General features: G+C 39.9%; 2 protein-coding genes across 3 annotated transcripts; one reads left to right on the top strand and one right to left on the bottom strand.

The window, feature by feature from the left end:
- Positions 1-11114: 11114 nt before the first annotated feature.
- On the top strand, positions 11115-13647 carry LOC136233016 (phosphoinositide phospholipase C 2-like). Of its 2 annotated transcripts, none has more exons than XM_066022544.1 (8): positions 11115-11423; positions 11506-11702; positions 11777-11912; positions 11994-12433; positions 12510-12627; positions 12700-12843; positions 12924-13010; positions 13089-13647. In XM_066022544.1, the coding sequence occupies exons 1-8, from the start codon at positions 11115-11117 to the stop codon at positions 13380-13382; spliced, it is 1725 nt and encodes a 574-aa protein (XP_065878616.1). In that variant the 3' UTR covers positions 13383-13647. The 2 variants fall into 2 exon arrangements, with proteins under 2 accessions (XP_065878616.1, XP_065878615.1); XM_066022543.1 differs by having other exon boundaries at positions 12921-13010.
- A 138-nt stretch (positions 13648-13785) lies between these two features.
- LOC136233098 (putative serine/threonine-protein kinase-like protein CCR3) lies at positions 13786-16439 on the bottom strand. Its single transcript, XM_066022662.1, has one exon. The coding sequence runs from the start codon at positions 16363-16365 to the stop codon at positions 14011-14013; it is 2355 nt and encodes a 784-aa protein (XP_065878734.1). The 5' UTR covers positions 16366-16439; the 3' UTR covers positions 13786-14010.
- Positions 16440-17761: the final 1322 nt, after the last annotated feature.

The raw sequence follows: 17761 nt of genomic DNA, 5'->3' as shown, positions 1-17761 counted from the left end.
GGTGTCAATGCTACCAGCATAATCAGAATCAACAAACCCTGCTACATCATCCACTAAGGCCTCAGCTCCACCATAACTCAAACCTTTACTCAATGAGCCTTTGACATACCTCAGAACCCACTTCACTGCTGACCAATGTGCTCTCCCTGGATTTGCCATGAACCTGCTTATGAGACTCACAGCATGAGCCAAATCTGGGCGTGTACAGACCATCGCATACATTAGACAGCCTACAACACTGGAATATGGCACCCTCTCCATGTCTTCTTTTTCCTCATCTATCTGAGGACTTTGCTTACTGCTCAGCTTGAAGTGACTTGCAAGTGGAGTGAGTACGGCCTTTGAATCCGTCATACCAAAACGTTCTAACACCTTGCTCAGGTAAGCTGACTGACTTAGAAATAGCTTCTTTCTTCCTCTGTCTCGTGAAATCTGCATTCCTAAAATTTTCCGTGCTGACCCGAGATCCTTCATCTCAAACCGTGTGTTTAGTTGTGCCTTTAACTGATTTATGGCCGCTTTGTTGTGACAGGCTATAAGCATGTCATCAACATATAACAAGAGATAAATCTTAGAGCGATCACTAAGGTTTCTACTATACACACACCATTCATAACTAGACCTATGAAAGTCCTGACTTATCATAAACTCATCGAACTTCATGTACCACTGTCTAGGGGACTGTTTCAGACCATATAGAGATTTCTTAAGCAAACATACCCGCCGGTCTTTATCTCCTATTTCAAAACCCTCTGGTTGTTGCATATATATGACCTCATCTAGGTTTCCATGAAGAAAAGCAGTTTTAACATCTAACTGTTCTAACTCTAGGTCAAAACGAGCTACAAGAGAGAGAATAATCCTAATAGACCTATGTTTAACAACCGGAGAATAGATTTCATTAAAGTCTATACCTTCCTGTTGTGTAAACCCTTTGGCAACTAACCTAGCTTTAAACCTAGGTCTCTCTACACCGGGTATCCCTTCTTTTCTTTTAAACACCCACCTTGACCCGACCAACTTCTTATCAGGAGGTTTATCTACCAAAATCCAAGTCTTGTTTTTATCAAGAGATTTTCTCTCATCCTTCATTGCGATAAGCCACTGTTCCTTGTCAACCGAATTCACAGCTTCCCTATAGGTTACAGGTTCAGATTCTTGTACTTCCTTAGCAACACTAAATGCATAAGCTACAAGGTCCTCAAAACCATATCTAACCGGGGCCCTAGTGACTCTTCTTTCACGGTCTTTAACAAGTCTATAGCTTTGACTGGATTCAGTAGGATTACCACCACTCACTTCTTGCTCGGTTTGACGGGTGTTTTCACTATTTTCTTCAAGCTCCACCTCATTTTTAATGCTCTCAAGGTTTTGAATGGTTTCAGGAATACTCGGTTCTATCTGAGTTTTCTCTTGGTTTTTCTGATAAGGAAAATCCATCTCATTGAACACTACATTTCTGCTCACTATGGATTTCTTATAACCAGGTTCTAGGCACCACAACTTATAGCCCTTGACTCCTATAGGGTAGCCTATAAAAACACATCTTAGAGCCCGAGGTTCTAGTTTTTCTTGTCTAACGTGTGCAAAAGCCGAACAACCAAACACTCTAAGTTTTTCATAATCCTCTGGGTGATCTGACCACATTTGCATAGGTGTTTTAAAACCTATAGCAGATGATGGGCACCTATTGATTAGGTAACACGCAGTTTGCACTGCTTCAGCCCAGAAAGACTTAGGGAGACTGGATTGGATTAACATGCACCTAACTCTCTCTAGGATAGTCCTATTATACCTCTCTGCTAGACCATTCTGCTGTGGAGTTCCAGGAACAGTGTGATGCTTGGTTATACCCGACTTCTTGCACAAAGTGATGAAATCTTTGTCAAGAAACTCCAAACCATTATCGGTTCTCAACCTTTTGATTTTCTTTCCTGTTTGATTTTCCACAAGCACTTTCCAATCCTTGAACGTTTGCAAGGCTTCATTCTTGTGAGCTAGAATATAAACCCATACTCTTCTAGAGTAATCATCAATGAGGGTCATAAAATAGGTCCTCCCACCATGAGACTTAGTTCTTGTTGGCCCCCATAGGTCAGAGTGAATGTATTCAAGAATGTCCTGGGTTCTATGGGGTGCTGACTTAGGAAACTTGACTTTACTAGACTTCCCTAAGACACAGTTCTCACAGAAATCTATTTTTCCTATGTGATCTTTACCAAAACAACCCTGCTTCCTAAGTTCATGTAAACCTACTTCACTCACGTGACCTAGTCTAAGGTGCCAAAGAGTGGTTCTATCTGTTTTGGACTCGTTGAGATTTGTTGCAGAGACTAACACAATACTACCTAAGAGAGTGTACAGGCCATTACTCATGGTACCTTTCATAACAACTAAAGATCCTCTAGCTATTCTTATGATACCCCATTCGCTCTATAATTGTATCCTTGTTTATCAAGCGTACCCAAAGAAATTAAATTTCTTTTCAGTTCTGGCACATACCTCACACCGGACATAATCCTTTCTTGGCCATCGAACATCTTCAGCCTGATGGAGCCTTGACCCAGTACCTTGCACAACTTATTGTTGCCTAGAAGAACCCTCCCACCTTCTTCTTGAAAGTCTTCGAACCACGTCCTGTTGGGAGTCATATGGAACGTACACCCGCTCTCCAGGATCCATTCGGTGTTTGGATCTTTATCAGTGACAGCGAGAACTTCAGCGCTCTCATAACCTTCTTCTACCACGGCGGCTTCGCCTTGATCTTTAGGTTGGCCTTGGCTCTTCTTTCTTTTAGGACAATTTTTTCTGAAATGTCCTTCTTTATGGCAGTGGAAACACTTGTAGACTTTGCCTTCTTTAGTGCTTGAGGATGGAGTCTTGGACCTTTTTCCGTTCTTGTTCTTTGGCTTGTGAGAGTCCTTTTTCTCAGACCTTCCACGAACAAGCAATCCTTCCGCAGCTTCAGTGTTGGTGCTGGCCTCAATCTATTTTGACTTTAGAGCCATAAGAACTTCTTCCAGGCTTAGTGTTTCTCTCGCGTACTTCATTGTTTCAACGAAGTGACTGAAAGAATGGGGTAAGGAATTCAAGATCATTATGGCCTAATCTTCGTCTTCAATCTTTACCTCTATGTTCTCTAGGTCAATTATGATCTTTGAGAAATCATCAAGATAGTCTTCGACTGGCTTGTCCTCATTCATCTTGAAACCAAAAAGTCTTCCCTTCAAATAAACTCGATTGGTGAGCGTCTTCGTCATGTACAACTGTTCAAGCTTGAGCCAAACCCCAGCAGCTGAGGTTTCCTTAGAGACTTCTCTAAGCACCTTGTCGCCAAGATACAAGATGATCGTACTGTAAGCCAATTCAAGAAGTTCTTTCTCCTCCTTCTTCATCGTCGCTGGAAGTTCTTTCTCCCCCTTTAGAGCCTTCGCAACCTTCATCTGGACCAAGATTGCTTTCATCCTCTGTCTCCATAGCGCGAAATCACCCTTGTCGTTGAAACGCTCGATCTCGATCTTTGTGAAACCCATTGATCTGTTCTTGATTAGCTCTGATACCAATTGTTGAATAAAACTCTACTTCGAACGATCAATCCACCACACAGATAAACGATTTCACAGATCGCAGATTGGATCTTGAAACAACAATCAAAAGAATACACACAGAATTTACCCTGGTTCGGCTTAAATGCCTACATCCAGCAACTTCACTAATCAATGGAGATTACAACAAGATTGAAACAGTTTCCTCTCAAGAAACTCTCGTGTTTTCCCAATCCCCAACTCAGTATATCACAGTGTATACAAATGACTTCGATAAGATAAGAGCTTACTAAACTACTTCCCAACCTAAACCTTTATAGGCTTTACAAGATTGTGAAAATACCCAAGATACCCTTTACTTAAAATGTATTAACACACCAAGACCATGCTGACTTGATGACTCAGCATCATGCTGACTTGTTGACTCATAGTCATGCTGACTTGATGACTCAGCATCATGCTGACTTGTTTACTCACACATGCTGACTTGATAACTCAGCATCATGCTGACTTGTTAACTCACACATGCTGACTTGATTACTCACAGTCATCATCAGCACATCAGCTCGTGATAGAAAAACAACGACTTACAATCTCCACCTTGTCTTTTTTATCACCCCATCAACTAGTGAAGAAAATATGCTCAAGGACCATTGACCATCCTAACCAGTTTCAAGCAATGTTCAAATTTATTACTTGAAACAGATTTGGTCAACATGTCGGCTGGATTATCCTCAGTTCCCACTTTCACCACCTGAACAGTACCAGTGCTAATCACATCCCTGACGAAATGCATTCTCACATCTATGTGTTTGGATTGCTCGTGAAATACTTGATGTTTTGACAGATGTATAGCTCCTTGGCTATCATAGTAAATCTTCAAACCATCAATCTGTGTCACTCCAAGTTCCGTTAAGACCCCTCTCAGCCACATTGCTTCCTTTACTGCCTCTGTGACGATAATAAACTCTGCCTCGGTTGTTGACAAAGTCATAACTGACTGTAGATTTGCCCTCCAACTTATTGCCATTCCAAACACTGTGAACACGTACCCGGTTTGAGATTTTCTGGTGTCAATGCTACCAGCATAATCAGAATCAACAAACCCTGCTACATCATCCACTAAGGCCTCAGCTCCACCATAACTCAAACCTTTACTCAATGAGCCTTTGACATACCTCAGAACCCACTTCACTGCTGACCAATGTGCTCTCCCTGGATTTGCCATGAACCTGCTTATGAGACTCACAGCATGAGCCAAATCTGGGCGTGTACAGACCATCGCATACATTAGATAGCCTACAACACTAGAATATGGCACCCTCTCCATGTCTTCTTTTTCCTCGTCTGTCTGAGGACTTTGCTTACTGCTCAGCTTGAAGTGACTTGCAAGTGGAGTGAGTACGGCCTTTGAATCCGTCATACCAAAACGTTCTAACACCTTGCTCAGGTAAGCTGAATGGCTTAGAAATAGCTTCTTTCTTCCTCTGTCTCGTGAAATCTGCATTCCTAAAATTTTCCGTGCTGACCCGAGATCCTTCATCTCAAACCGTGTGTTTAGTTGTGCCTTTAACTGATTTATGGCCGCTTTGTTGTGACAGGCTATAAGCATGTCATCAACATATAACAAGAGATAAATCTTAGAGCGATCACTAAGGTTTCTACTATACACACACCAGTCATAACTAGACCTATGAAAGTCCTGACTTATCATAAACTCATCGAACTTCATGTACCACTGTCTAGGGGACTGTTTCAGACCATATAGAGATTTCTTAAGCAAACATACCCGCCGGTCTTTATCTCCTATTTCAAAACCCTCTGGTTGTTGCATATATATGACCTCATCTAGGTTTCCATTAAGAAAAGCAGTTTTAACATCTAAATGTTCTAACTCTAGGTCAAAACGAGCTACAAGAGAGAGAATAATCCTAATAGACCTATGTTTAACAACCGGAGAATAGATTTCATTAAAGTCTATACCTTCCTGTTGTGTAAACCCTTTGGCAACTAACCTAGCTTTAAACCTAGGTCTCTCTACACTGGGTATCCCTTCTTTTCTTTTAAACACCCACCTTGACCCGACCAACTTCTTATCAGGAGGTTTATCTACCAAAATCCAAGTCTCATTTTTATCAAGAGATTTTATCTCATCCTTCATTGCGATAAGCCACTGTTCCTTGTCAACCGAATTCACAGCTTCTCTATAGGTTACAGGTTCAGATTCTTGTATTTCCTTAGCAACACTAAATGCATAAGCTACAAGGTCCTCAAAACCATATCTAACCGGGGCCCTAGGGACTCTTCTTTCACGGTCTTTAACAAGTCTATAGCTTTGACTGGATTCAGTAGGATTACCACCACTCACTTCTTGCTCGGTTTGACGGGTGTTTTCACTATTTTCTTCAAGCTCCACCTCATTCTTAATGCTCTCAAGGTTTTGAATGGTTTCAGGAATACTCGGTTCTATCTGAGTTTTCTCTTGGTTTTTCTGATAAGGAAAATCCATCTCTTTGAACACTACATTTCTGCTCACTATGGATTTCTTATAACCAGGTTCTAGGCACCACAACTTATAGCCCTTGACTCCTATAGGGTAGCCTATAAAAACACATCTTAGAGCCCGAGGTTCTAGTTTTTCTTGTCTAACGTGTGCAAAAGCCGAACAACCAAACACTCTAAGTTTTTCATAATCCTCTGGGTGATCTGACCACATTTGCATAGGTGTTTTAAAACCTATAGCAGATGATGGGCACCTATTGATTAGGTAACACGCAGTTTGCACTGCTTCAGCCCAGAAAGACTTAGGGAGACTGGATTGGATTAACATGCACCTAACTCTCTCTAGGATAGTCCTATTATACCTCTCTGCTAGACCATTCTGCTGTGGAGTTCCAGGAACAGTGTGATGCTTGGTTATACCCGACTTCTTGCACAAAGTGATGAAATCTTTGTCAAGAAACTCCAAACCATTATCGGTTCTCAACCTTTTGATTTTCTTTCCTGTTTGATTTTCCACAAGCACTTTCCAATCCTTGAACGTTTGCAAGGCTTCATTCTTGTGAGCTAGAATATAAACCCATACTCTTCTAGAGTAATCATCAATGAGGGTCATAAAATAGGTCCTCCCACCATGAGACTTAGTTCTTGTTGGCCCCCATAGGTCAGAGTGAATGTATTCAAGAATGTCCTGGGTTCTATGGGGTGCTGACTTAGGAAACTTGACTTTACTAGACTTCCCTAAGACACAGTTCTCACAGAAATCTATTTTTCCTATGTGATCTTTACCAAAACAACCCTGCTTCCTAAGTTCATGTAAACCTACTTCACTCACGTGACCTAGTCTAAGGTGCCAAAGAGTGGTTCTATCTGTTTTGGACTCGGTGAGATTTGTTGCAGAGACTAACACAGTACTACCTAAGAGAGTGTACAGGCCATTACTCATGGTACCTTTCATAACAACTAAAGATCCTCTAGCTATTCTTATGATACCCCCTTCGGCTCTATAATTGTATCCTTGTTTATCAAGCGTACCCAAAGAAATTAAATTTCTTTTCAGTTCTGGCACATACCTCACACCGGACATAATCCTTTCTTGGCCATCGAACATCTTCAGCCTGATGGAGCCTTGACCCAGTACCTTGCACAACTTATTGTTGCCTAGAAGAACCCTCCCACCTTCTTCTTGAAAGTCTTCGAACCACGTCCTGTTGGGAGTCATAACGTACACCCACTCTCCAAGATCCATTCGGTGTTTGGATCTTTATCAGTGACAGCGAGAACTTCAGCGCTCTCATAACCTTCTTCTACCACGGCGGCTTCGCCTTGATCTTTAGGTTGGCCTTGGCTCTTCTTTCTTTTAGGACAATTTTTTCTGAAATGTCCTTCTTTATGGCAGTGGAAACACTTGTAGACTTTGCCTTCTTTAGTGCTTGAGGATGGAGTCTTGGACCTTTTTCCGTTCTTGTTCTTTGGCTTGTGAGAGTCCTTTTTCTCAGACCTTCCACGAACAAGCAATCCTTCCGCAGCTTCAGTGTTGGTGCTGGCCTCAATCTGTTTTGACTTTAGAGCCATAAGAACTTCTTCCAGGCTTAGTGTTTCTCTCGCGTACTTCATTGTTTCAACGAAGTGACTGAAAGAATGGGGTAAGGAATTCAAGATCATTATGGCCTGATCTTCATCTTCAATCTTTACCTCTATGTTCTCTAGGTCAATTATGATCTTTGAGAAATCATCAAGATAGTCTTCGACTGGCTTGTCCTCATTCATCTTGAAACCAAAAAGTCTTCCCTTCAAATAAACTCGATTGGTGAGAGTCTTCGTCATGTACAACTGTTCAAGCTTGAGCCAAACCCCAGCAGCTGAGGTTTCCTTAGAGACTTCTCTAAGCACCTTGTCGCCAAGATACAGGATGATCGTACTGTAAGCCAATTCAAGAATTTCTTTCTCCTCCTTCTTCATCGTCGCTGGAAGTTCTTTCTCCCCCTTTAGAGCCTTCGCAACCTTCATCTGGACCAAGATTGCTTTCATCCTCTGTCTCCATAGCGCGAAATCACCCTTGTCATTGAAACGCTCGATCTCGATCTTTGTGAAACCCATTGATCTGTTCTTGATTAGCTCTGATACCAATTGTTGAACAAAACTCTACTTCGAACGATCAATCAACCACACAGATAAACGATTTCACAGATCGCAGATTGGATCTTGAAACAACAATCAAAAGAATACACACAGAATTTACCCTGGTTCGGCTTAAATGCCTACATCCAGCAACTTCACTAATCAATGGAGATTACAACAAGATTGAAACAGTTTCCTCTCAAGAAACTCTCGTGTTTTCCCAATCCCCAACTCAGTATATCACAGTGTATACAAATGACTTCGATAAGATAAGAGCTTACTAAACTACTTCCCAACCTAAACCTTTATAGGCTTTACAAGATTGTGAAAATACCCAAGATACCCTTTACTTAAAATGTATTAACACACCAAGACCATGCTGACTTGTTGACTCATAGTCATGCTGACTTGATGACTCAGCATCATGCTGACTTGTTTACTCACACATGCTGACTTGATAACTCAGCATCATGCTGACTTGTTAACTCACACATGCTGACTTGATTACTCACAGTCATCATCAGCACATCAGCTCGTGATAGAAAAACAACGACTTACACAATGTATGTCAGGGTTGAAATGTTGGATAAGGCAATTCCTTGCGTTATGGTAGATGAAGGATCCACTTTGAATGTCTTCCCCAAGAAGATGCTAAGTTCTATAGGTCTGCCTGAAGACAGTTTGAGGTAGTCACACACTGTGATTCGAGCATATAATGATTCCAAATGTAGATTTATCGGTACTTTTGAGGCTGATGTAAAGGCTGGATCTATTACAACCAAGGTGGAATTCATTATCTTGGATATTCAAGTAACTTTCTCATCATTGCTGGGACGTCCATGGTTCCAGAAGCTTGGGGGTGTTCCATCTACTCTTCATCATAAGATTAAATTTCCTCTAGCAACAGGAATAGATGTCATAAAAGTTGTTGACATGGCTATGGTCACTATGATCGATGAAGGATTTCCATTTACGGCAGCTTTCAGGTAGCAGGTATCTACGATGAGTACATGCCGAAAGAGGTTGCTAACGCTATGTTGAAGATGAAATTTATTCCAGGATTAGGACTTGGAAGAGAGCAACAAGGGGTTACTTCTTTTAATATTTAGGTCGGTCAATGTCATCACCATGGTTTGGCTTTTAAGCCTCAAAATGCTAAGAATTCTCCTAAAGATAAGAAAGGGAAGAGATAATTTCTACCTTTCGTAAAGGGTGAAACATGTGCCTACATGGGGAAGCTGAACCTATGATAGTTGACGGTCAGTAGCTCCCAGGTTTTTAAGATTTTGAACAACACTGTGGACTTCTCCAAAAGTGAAGAGGTTCCTTTCTAGCTTAAGACGGATATGTCCATCCCTATAGATGTAGAGGACATTGACCCTGAAATTAAAGAAAAAGGTAGCACGTGCTATAAAGATGATGAGAGTAATCCTCGGAGAATCCCTTGAGGGAGATACCTCTTATCGCCGTGTTAAAGTGGATGATGCTTCCAGTTCAGCTCTTAATGAAGAGCAAATCTGGGGAAGGCCCAATCGCGGATAAGATTATAGATAAAGTCAAAGCGAAGTTCGATGAGGGTGAGAAGCGCATTAATGAGACTGCTGCACCACTAGACGAAGTCTAGTAGCTAACAAAGGATCAGATGAAAGAACTCTCCAACGATCTCGAGGGCCTATTACTTGAAGATGACATTTTGCCTGAGGCTGAAGAAGAAATGCTTCTAGTTATGGAAGAAGATTTTAATGTTAACATTTCTTCTGTATTTAATTTTGACAATGATCTGTTCACCAAGTTTAATGCAATGAGTTCCCAATTTTCTTATTTGTGTGATGTCTCTGATACTGGTATTATACATGCATTAGAACCTCCTAACGACATATTTAGCATTCATAACTCATCATTAATTGAAATAAATCTCGATATAGAGAAAGAACCTAAATGTGTTTCTATATCGAATGACTTAAATTCTGAAGAGGGGGTAGAGATGATCAAAACATTAAAAAAACATGTGAATGATTTCGCTTGGGCTTACGACGACATGTCAGGGGTTGATAAAGAGATTGTTGTGCACCATATCCCAACAAATCCGAAAATCAGGGCAGTTAAGTAGAAATTGCAACGTCTTCGTTCGGAATGCGCCTAAGAGTCTGACTGGCTTGCCAACATTGTGCATGTAGCGAAGAAAGATGGCAGGGTCTGTGTGTGTAGACTTCAGAGATCTAAACAAGGCATCTCCTAAGGATGACTTCTCACTGCCTCATATAGATGTTCTAATCGACAGTGATGTCAGAGCCACTATGTATTCCTTTATGGACGGGTTCTATGAGTATAATCAGATCCTGATAATGTACGTGAATTACACAACTAGTATTTATACTCTGAATATCTTCAACCCTTCTACAACTTTTGCTAACTTAGGTATTGGAGCGGTTTCGCAGGACACCAACTGCTCTGTGACTTTCTGTTGTTATTAGTTCAGTCAAGTGGAAGAATGATCTAAAAGACCACTTAGAAGCAAAGATATCACTTAGCATTGGATTTTTTTTTTGTTTAAGTTGTGAAAAGTGACTTGGATACAAAAGAAAAGAAAATATTATATTTTGAGAAAATAGATTAAATTTAGACAACTTTTGAAATTAGCATTGGGCTGGTCAGCTTAGGCTAGGTCGGCCTGTAGATGGAGCCAATAGCAAGAAATCTCTTTCCTCTTAGTAAAGAAAAAGGTTGAGGAAGGCGAAGAGTACAAATATAGAACAAAACTTGCTTCTTTCGTTTGGATCCAAGGAACAAGATTCTTACTAAATATATATATGTGTGTGTGAGAAGAGATTCCGACTTTGCATCCAAGTCATTCTTTCTATATACGAAGCCTTCAAATTCAGTCTCCCAATGTTGGTATATATATATATATGTGGAAACATGATGATCGTTTACAAATGCTTTTCTGTAATGTCGAAGCAAACATTTAAAGTGTGTTTTTGTTTCAGAAGAATATTCAAGCTGAGAGCACTTGAGCCTCCTGCAATTGTTAAGCAACTGTTCAATGAATACTCACAAAACGGGACGATGAATCAAGATGATCTGAGAAGATTTCTGATTGATATTCAAGGAGAAGATGAAGCCACTTTGGAAGATGCTCAAAACATATTCCATAATCTCAAGCATCTCAATGTTTTCCAAAGAAAGGGGTTTCATCTCGAAGCCTTCTTTAGGCATCTTATGAGCGACTTCAATGCAGCTATTTCTCCGTCTCTTGGGGTAGTTTTTAACTTCTTCTTCTTCTGTTAATTAAGGTCAATGATTTTCAATTCCTAGATATTTGAATGAATGAATACAACAGGTGCACCAAGATATGAATGCCCCATTAGCTCATTATTTCATGTTCACAAGCCATAACACCTACTTAACTGGAAATCAACTTAGCAGTGATAGCAGTGCTGAACCTATCAAAGATGCTTTAAGAAGAGGTGTTAGAGTTATTGAATTAGATTTGTGGCCTAATTCCACAAAAGACGATGTCGAGGTTCGCCATGGAGGGTAATTAAGCTTCATTTCATTATTATATCTATATATAGTTTTTGTTGTTTTCACTAGGATTGATTAATTTGTAGCACGCTTACTGCACCTGTGGATCTCATCAAATGTTTACGAATTATCAAAGAAAATGCGTTTTCTGCTTCTGAATATCCTGTTGTAATAACTTTTGAAGACCATTTAACTCAGGATCTCCAAGCCAAGGTTGCCAGGGTGAGTGACAAACTAACTCTTTTCAGTTTGGGGTTTCTGTGCTACTCTACATATATAGATATTTATTTTAAGAGCATGCAGATGGTGACAAGAACATTTGGGGATATGTTGTTCCGTCCGGAATCAGATCAAATGCAGGAATTCCCATCACCTGAAGCATTGAAGAAAAGGGTTATGATTTCAACTAAACCGCCGAAAGAATATCTTGAAACCCAAAGCGGAAAGCACAAAGAGTCTCAAAAGAAGCAAAGGAAATCATCAAATAAAGGAAACAAGGAAGATGAGAGCACAGGTTCAAGAAGCGAATTGGAAATTGAAACTGTTGATGATGAACACTTTCCAGATGAAGATGAGGAGAAGACAGTTTCAGAATACCGGAATATAATTGCCATTCATGCAGGAAAGCTTAAAGGTGGATTAGAAAACTGGTTAAGCATTGATCCTAGTAAAGTTAGACGTCTGAGCTTAAGCGAGCAAGAGCTTGAAAATGCTTCAAAAACACATGCTGATAAGATTATCAAGTAATCTCCTTTTTAAAACTATTTCATACAATTGAAATGATTGTAAATAAGCATAATATTATATACATAACTGTAGATTCACAGAGAGGAATTTGTTGAGGGTATACCCCAAGGGTCTTCGTCTTGATTCATCTAATTACAATCCCTTTGTTGCTTGGGCTCTTGGAGCTCAAATGGTCGCATTCAATATGCAGGTACTATATCTGCAGAGTAGAGACAGAAATATTAATGTTTTTGTGCATTAATATTTGTTTGTTTGATTACAGGGCTATGGCAAGCACCTGTGGGTCATGCAGGGACTATTTAAAGCCAATGGCGGATGCGGCTATGTTAAAAAACCAAATTTCTTGCTGAAACCTGATCAAAATATTGATGCTCTTAATCATACTCACGTGAAGAAAATTTTAAAGGTTTTTTTATTTTAATTTTTTTTAAAGATATGGATGTTGATTTACCTTAAGTGTGTAGTAATCTAAAAATGGAGCAGCAGGTGAAAGTATACATAGGGGAAGGGTGGGATTTGGACTTTCGGCGCACACATTTTGATCTATATTCCCCACCTGACTTCTTTGTGAAAGTAAGATGATGGATGCATAACATATGGGAATGGGAAGGGAGATAAAATAATAATAATGTAGTTTTTAATTGCATGCAGGTTGCAGTTTGTGGAGTAGCAGCTGATAAAGCTAAGAGGAAAACCAAAGTAATCGAAGACGATTGGCTACCCGAATGGAATCAGGAATTTGAGTTCCCTCTAACTGTTCCTGAATTAGCTGTGCTTAGGATTGAAGTGGTTGAATATGATAATTCAGGAAAAAATGATTTTGGAGGACAAACTTGTTTACCTATCTCCCAAATTAGAACTGGGATTCGATCTGTTCCGTTGCACAATCCCAAAGGCGAAAAGTACAAGTCTGTCAGACTTCTAATGCAATTTGAATTATCTTGATCACATCCTCAACCTCCAATTCAATTTGATTCACCCAAACTTATTCCAAAATAGCTACTTCGTGGCACCAACTAAGTATATAATGATGATATGTTTCAAAAAGTCAAATCCAACAAATAAGGATCTGGGACTGTTTGTGTGCCTCAAAATTAATAATGTATGATACTAATATCTTATTATTAAATCCCTAAGATGTTGGACTTTTTAGAAATCAATTATACAGCCTGTAACAGATGACTAACATGTGATTGAATGAAATCCCAAATAATCGGATGCTTTCCAAACATGTGATTGAATGAAATCCCAATAAAGTGAATATGCATTATCAAGCAAATGCACTGCATTGATAACTTCAAAAGTTTCAAAAAGAAAAAAGTGTAAGAATAAACAAAGGAACTTGTCTCAACAATGATTGCCTTCCATTACTACAAACAACATAAATAGGACTATATAAGTGTTAGTTACTGACTTGTATTTGGTTACAATTGCACAAAAGAATCACAACTTTACAGACATCCGTAGACAGACATATAACAATATTTGTTGGATGAATTTGAGGTTAATTAAACATCATTTAAGTCTATTCTCTCCCGAAATATGTTGCATAAACTAAGAAAGGTTTATACATTCAATCAGAAGAAGGAATGGAGAATGTGTTAGGAGAAAGGCTAGCAGGTGTTTCCTCACACTCACAAATAGCCAATGCTCTCTCCAAATTGGCAACTATATCAACAACATTAGGCCTCTCCCTTCCCTCCAACTTCACGCAACGCATAGCCGTATGGGCCATTAATTCTACTGCTTCCGCCTCCTGTATCTGCGGCGACCCGACCCTTTTGTCCAATACCTTATGTAGCTCTCCTGCTGATATATGTGGAGTTGCATACTCCACAACTTCCATTGCACTTGGACTTCCCTCTTCATTCTTGAACACAGCTTTCTTTCCTGTCAAAAGCTCTAATAACACAACTCCAAGGCCATAAACATCGCTTTTCGCGGTTAGTACATTCAGCACATAGTATTCAGGATCAATGTATCCTACTGTTCCAACCGCCTTGGTTGACATGAATTCGCCATCAGAGTCCGGTCCCATTAGTGATAACCCGAAATCAGATACTCTAGCACTCCAATTTTTATCCAGAAGTATGTTTGATGACTTGATATCTCTATGAATAATAGGCGGCACAGCGTAATTATGAAGATACTCGATTCCCCTTGCAGCATCTAATGCAATTTTGATTCTTACTTTCCATGAATTCAAAAAGCTGCTACTCTTTCCAACATTGTTCTTGTGATGCAGATGATCATGGAGTGCTCCGTTGCTCATATACTCGTATACCAAAAGCCTTTCATCGCCCTCTTCGCAGAAACCTATAAGATCCACCAAATGCTTGTGATGAAGACGGGATAACAAAGCTAATTCTGAATCGAATGCGCTTTCTTTGTCTTGGAATTTTTTTGTTTCTCCTCTTTTGATTGCAACTCCACGACCGTCTACAAGTCTTCCTTTGTATACAATGCCAAAGCTTCCGGATCCAATCTTGTTTGCAAGAGAAAAATTGTCTGTTGCAGCTACAAGTTCAGATAAGCAGAAATTCTGAATCTTGTCTGCTAGTTTAGACGAGGATTCGCTTCTCTGGCGGCCTATTCTGCTTGAGCTATAACGCCGAGTAGAATATGATCTCATGGATGATGTGGTTATACTCGTACCAGTGTTGGTCAAATCAACAGCAGCAGCAGGAGTAAGATTATTAGTTGATGGCTGCACCAAATTGTGACGCTTTCTGCATAAGAAAGTGATGAAACAGTAAAAAACAGTGCAGAATCCTGCAAATGTACCAACAGATCCCACAATCAGAAATGCCAAGGAAAGCTTATTCCTGGAATTAGATGTTGGTTCTGTTCGCGGGGGTAATGGTACAGCAATTGGAAGTTGAATCTGGCATGATTTGCAGATGTTCATGTTCCTAGACCCTCCTCCACATAAAACTTGAGAATCTGGATATAAACCACATTCTATGCAGGAAGATTGCAAGCAAGGACCAGGAAGTATTTTTCCTAGTTGAATATCATAAGACCCTCCTGAACCTGAACCCCTGCAAATTACTGATAAATTGTTGGTTTTAAGCCCGCATATGAAATCAAAACCAGCAACGATCAATTCAAGAGGCTCATTCGAATTCGTGTCAAGTTGAAATTTGTTGGCGTCTCCCCAGCATGTTAAGAATCCATTTCTTTGCTTGATAGCACAACTAAAATCTGAACCAAGAGCGATTCCTGAATACTCAAACGCTGAACTAAAAGGAACTTGTAATTGTCCAGACTCATTGCTTCCTTTACAGATTAAAAATCCATTATTCTTCAATCCACAAACATGAGTTTCTCCAGCTACTAAACTCAACATTGTTAAATTGCTCAACTGTCTTTGAATCTCAGCAGCAATTTCATTATTCCCCCAGCAATAAACGTGACTGCTATTCCTCAAAATTCCGCAAGTAAAACCATTCCCAGATGTTAATGTCTTGAACTTGAAACCCAAACCTGGCGACGGAAAATGGGCTTTGCCTCTCCAGCATTTAGCTATGCCGGAGTTCATTTCTCGGGCACAAACATGATCAACCCCGACAGTTAAATCGGTTAACGGGATGGTTTGACTGTGGTAAATGCGCTTTGGTTGAAAGTTTATTGTGGTCTCCCTCTCCCTCTCCCAGCAGAAAACACTGAAACCTCCAGACTTTAGGGCACAGAAGAAGCTATTACCTCCGGAAATAGCTTCAAAGGAGACATTTGGTTGGATTGAGATTGTTTGACCATTTGTGTAACATTTGATACTTTGGGTGGGCTCGCCGGCGATGATCCCGTAGATGGTCGGAGTAGTGTAGGTGATGGCAATGGTGGAGGAAGATCCGAGGCTGTTAAGGAAAGAAGGTTGCAGGAGAAGTGAGGTTGTGATAGTAAATAGAAGGAGAAGATTGAGATACATTTGGATTTGGATTTGGAAGAGATTTCTGAGTTTCTTCTTCTGTTCTTCTTCTTCTTCTTCATTGAATAACAAACTTGAAAGCTGAATGAGTATAGCAATATTATTAAAAATATGGAAAGCCAGTGAAGCTAAAAAGAAAGAGGAAGCCAGGAGGGCATCGTGTGTGCGTGCTGTGGTGTGGTCCCATATATTCTTCTTCAATGCTAAACGTCATGTCGTTTTACACTGCTTATTAGATTTTCCAAAAATAGACCTCAATTTGTCCAAAATAGTAGATTGACCCCATGAACTTTGCAAGTGTCTCACCAATTCCCTGAACTTGTTTATTTCATATCACGAGCTCCCTAAACTTGTCCATAAACGTATATTAACTTCCTGAACTTTACTAGTGTCTTACCAACTCCCCAAACTTACTTATTCTGTAGCAATTAAATATAAAAACCATAGTACTAACTCTCGATCCTCATCCATTCAATCTATCAAACCTACAATACTAACTCTTATAATAGGTTGAAAGGTAGGAGAAACAAAAAAATTACTTTTATGGACAAGTTTAGAAAGCTGGTGATACGAAATAAGCAAGTTTAGTGAAACATTTGCAAAGTTCAGGAAGTCAATCTACTATTTTGTACGAGTTCAGGGAGCTGGTAATGTATTAGTGATACAGATCGGTTTCAGGATATGTTAGTTTTAATCGTAAACTAACACAGATGTTTCTTCTCAAGCTAAATTTGAAGGAGTTAATCTCGATTTTATGGACTAAATCCATAGGAAATAAGAATTCCTCATTGTTGAAGGTAAAACCTTAACAAGCTTCTTGAAGAAGATGATAAATTGATTGATAAAAAGTTAACCAATTACAAAAGAAAGAGATGCATTTATAGCATCCAAAACCTAATTAACAAATTACATAAAAGGACAAATCACTTAACTAATTAAATGGATAAAGATAGGGGTAATTTGGGGTAAACTTAAGGGGTAGCATGGCTGGTAATTAAGGAGTGACATTGGTTGTAAATAAGGAGTGGCAGATTTGTAAATAAGGAGAAAGCTGGAGTAAGGAGCAAGTTCTTTAAAATGAATCCACGCGGAGCGTGGATTTTCCAAACGGGGCGTAAATTGGCTGCTGGATTTTCTCCGGATCATTCCTTCATCCACGCGGAGCGTGGATTCATTCAAGCAAAGCGTGCCTAATCCAAGCAGAGCGTGGATTAGTTGCTGATCTTTTCAGTGCCATTTCCCCCGGATCACCCAAGCTCCACGCGGAGCGTGTTTTCACTCACGCAGAGCGTGCCTTAGCTGCTGACTTGCCGTGTGGCACTGTTTTGGCCTCTTTACTCGCTTGTTCGTTCGTGCTTGGTTCTTCTTCCGACTTCCCTCGCCCGGACTCAATCCT

Source organism: Euphorbia lathyris, chromosome 6, assembly GCF_963576675.1.
Source record: "Euphorbia lathyris chromosome 6, ddEupLath1.1, whole genome shotgun sequence".
NCBI classification, from domain to species: domain Eukaryota; kingdom Viridiplantae; phylum Streptophyta; class Magnoliopsida; order Malpighiales; family Euphorbiaceae; genus Euphorbia; species Euphorbia lathyris.
Note: the sequence above shows the minus strand (reverse complement) of the source record. Positions and strands in the feature narration are given on the sequence as shown.

What these genes read in the sequence shown, in the direction of transcription:
- LOC136233098 (XM_066022662.1), bottom strand. Translation starts at nt 16,365, where the DNA reads ATGTATCTCAATCTTCTCCTTCTATTTACTATCACAACCTCACTTCTC.
- LOC136233016 (XM_066022543.1), top strand. Translation starts at nt 11,115, where the DNA reads ATGTCGAAGCAAACATTTAAAGTGTGTTTTTGTTTCAGAAGAATATTC. An exon ending in CTATTTCTCCGTCTCTTGGG is followed by an intron (nt 11,424 to 11,505) that starts GTAGTTTTTAAC and finishes TGAATACAACAG; the next exon opens with GTGCACCAAGATATGAATGC. An exon ending in CACCTGACTTCTTTGTGAAA is followed by an intron (nt 13,011 to 13,088) that starts GTAAGATGATGG and finishes AATTGCATGCAG; the next exon opens with GTTGCAGTTTGTGGAGTAGC.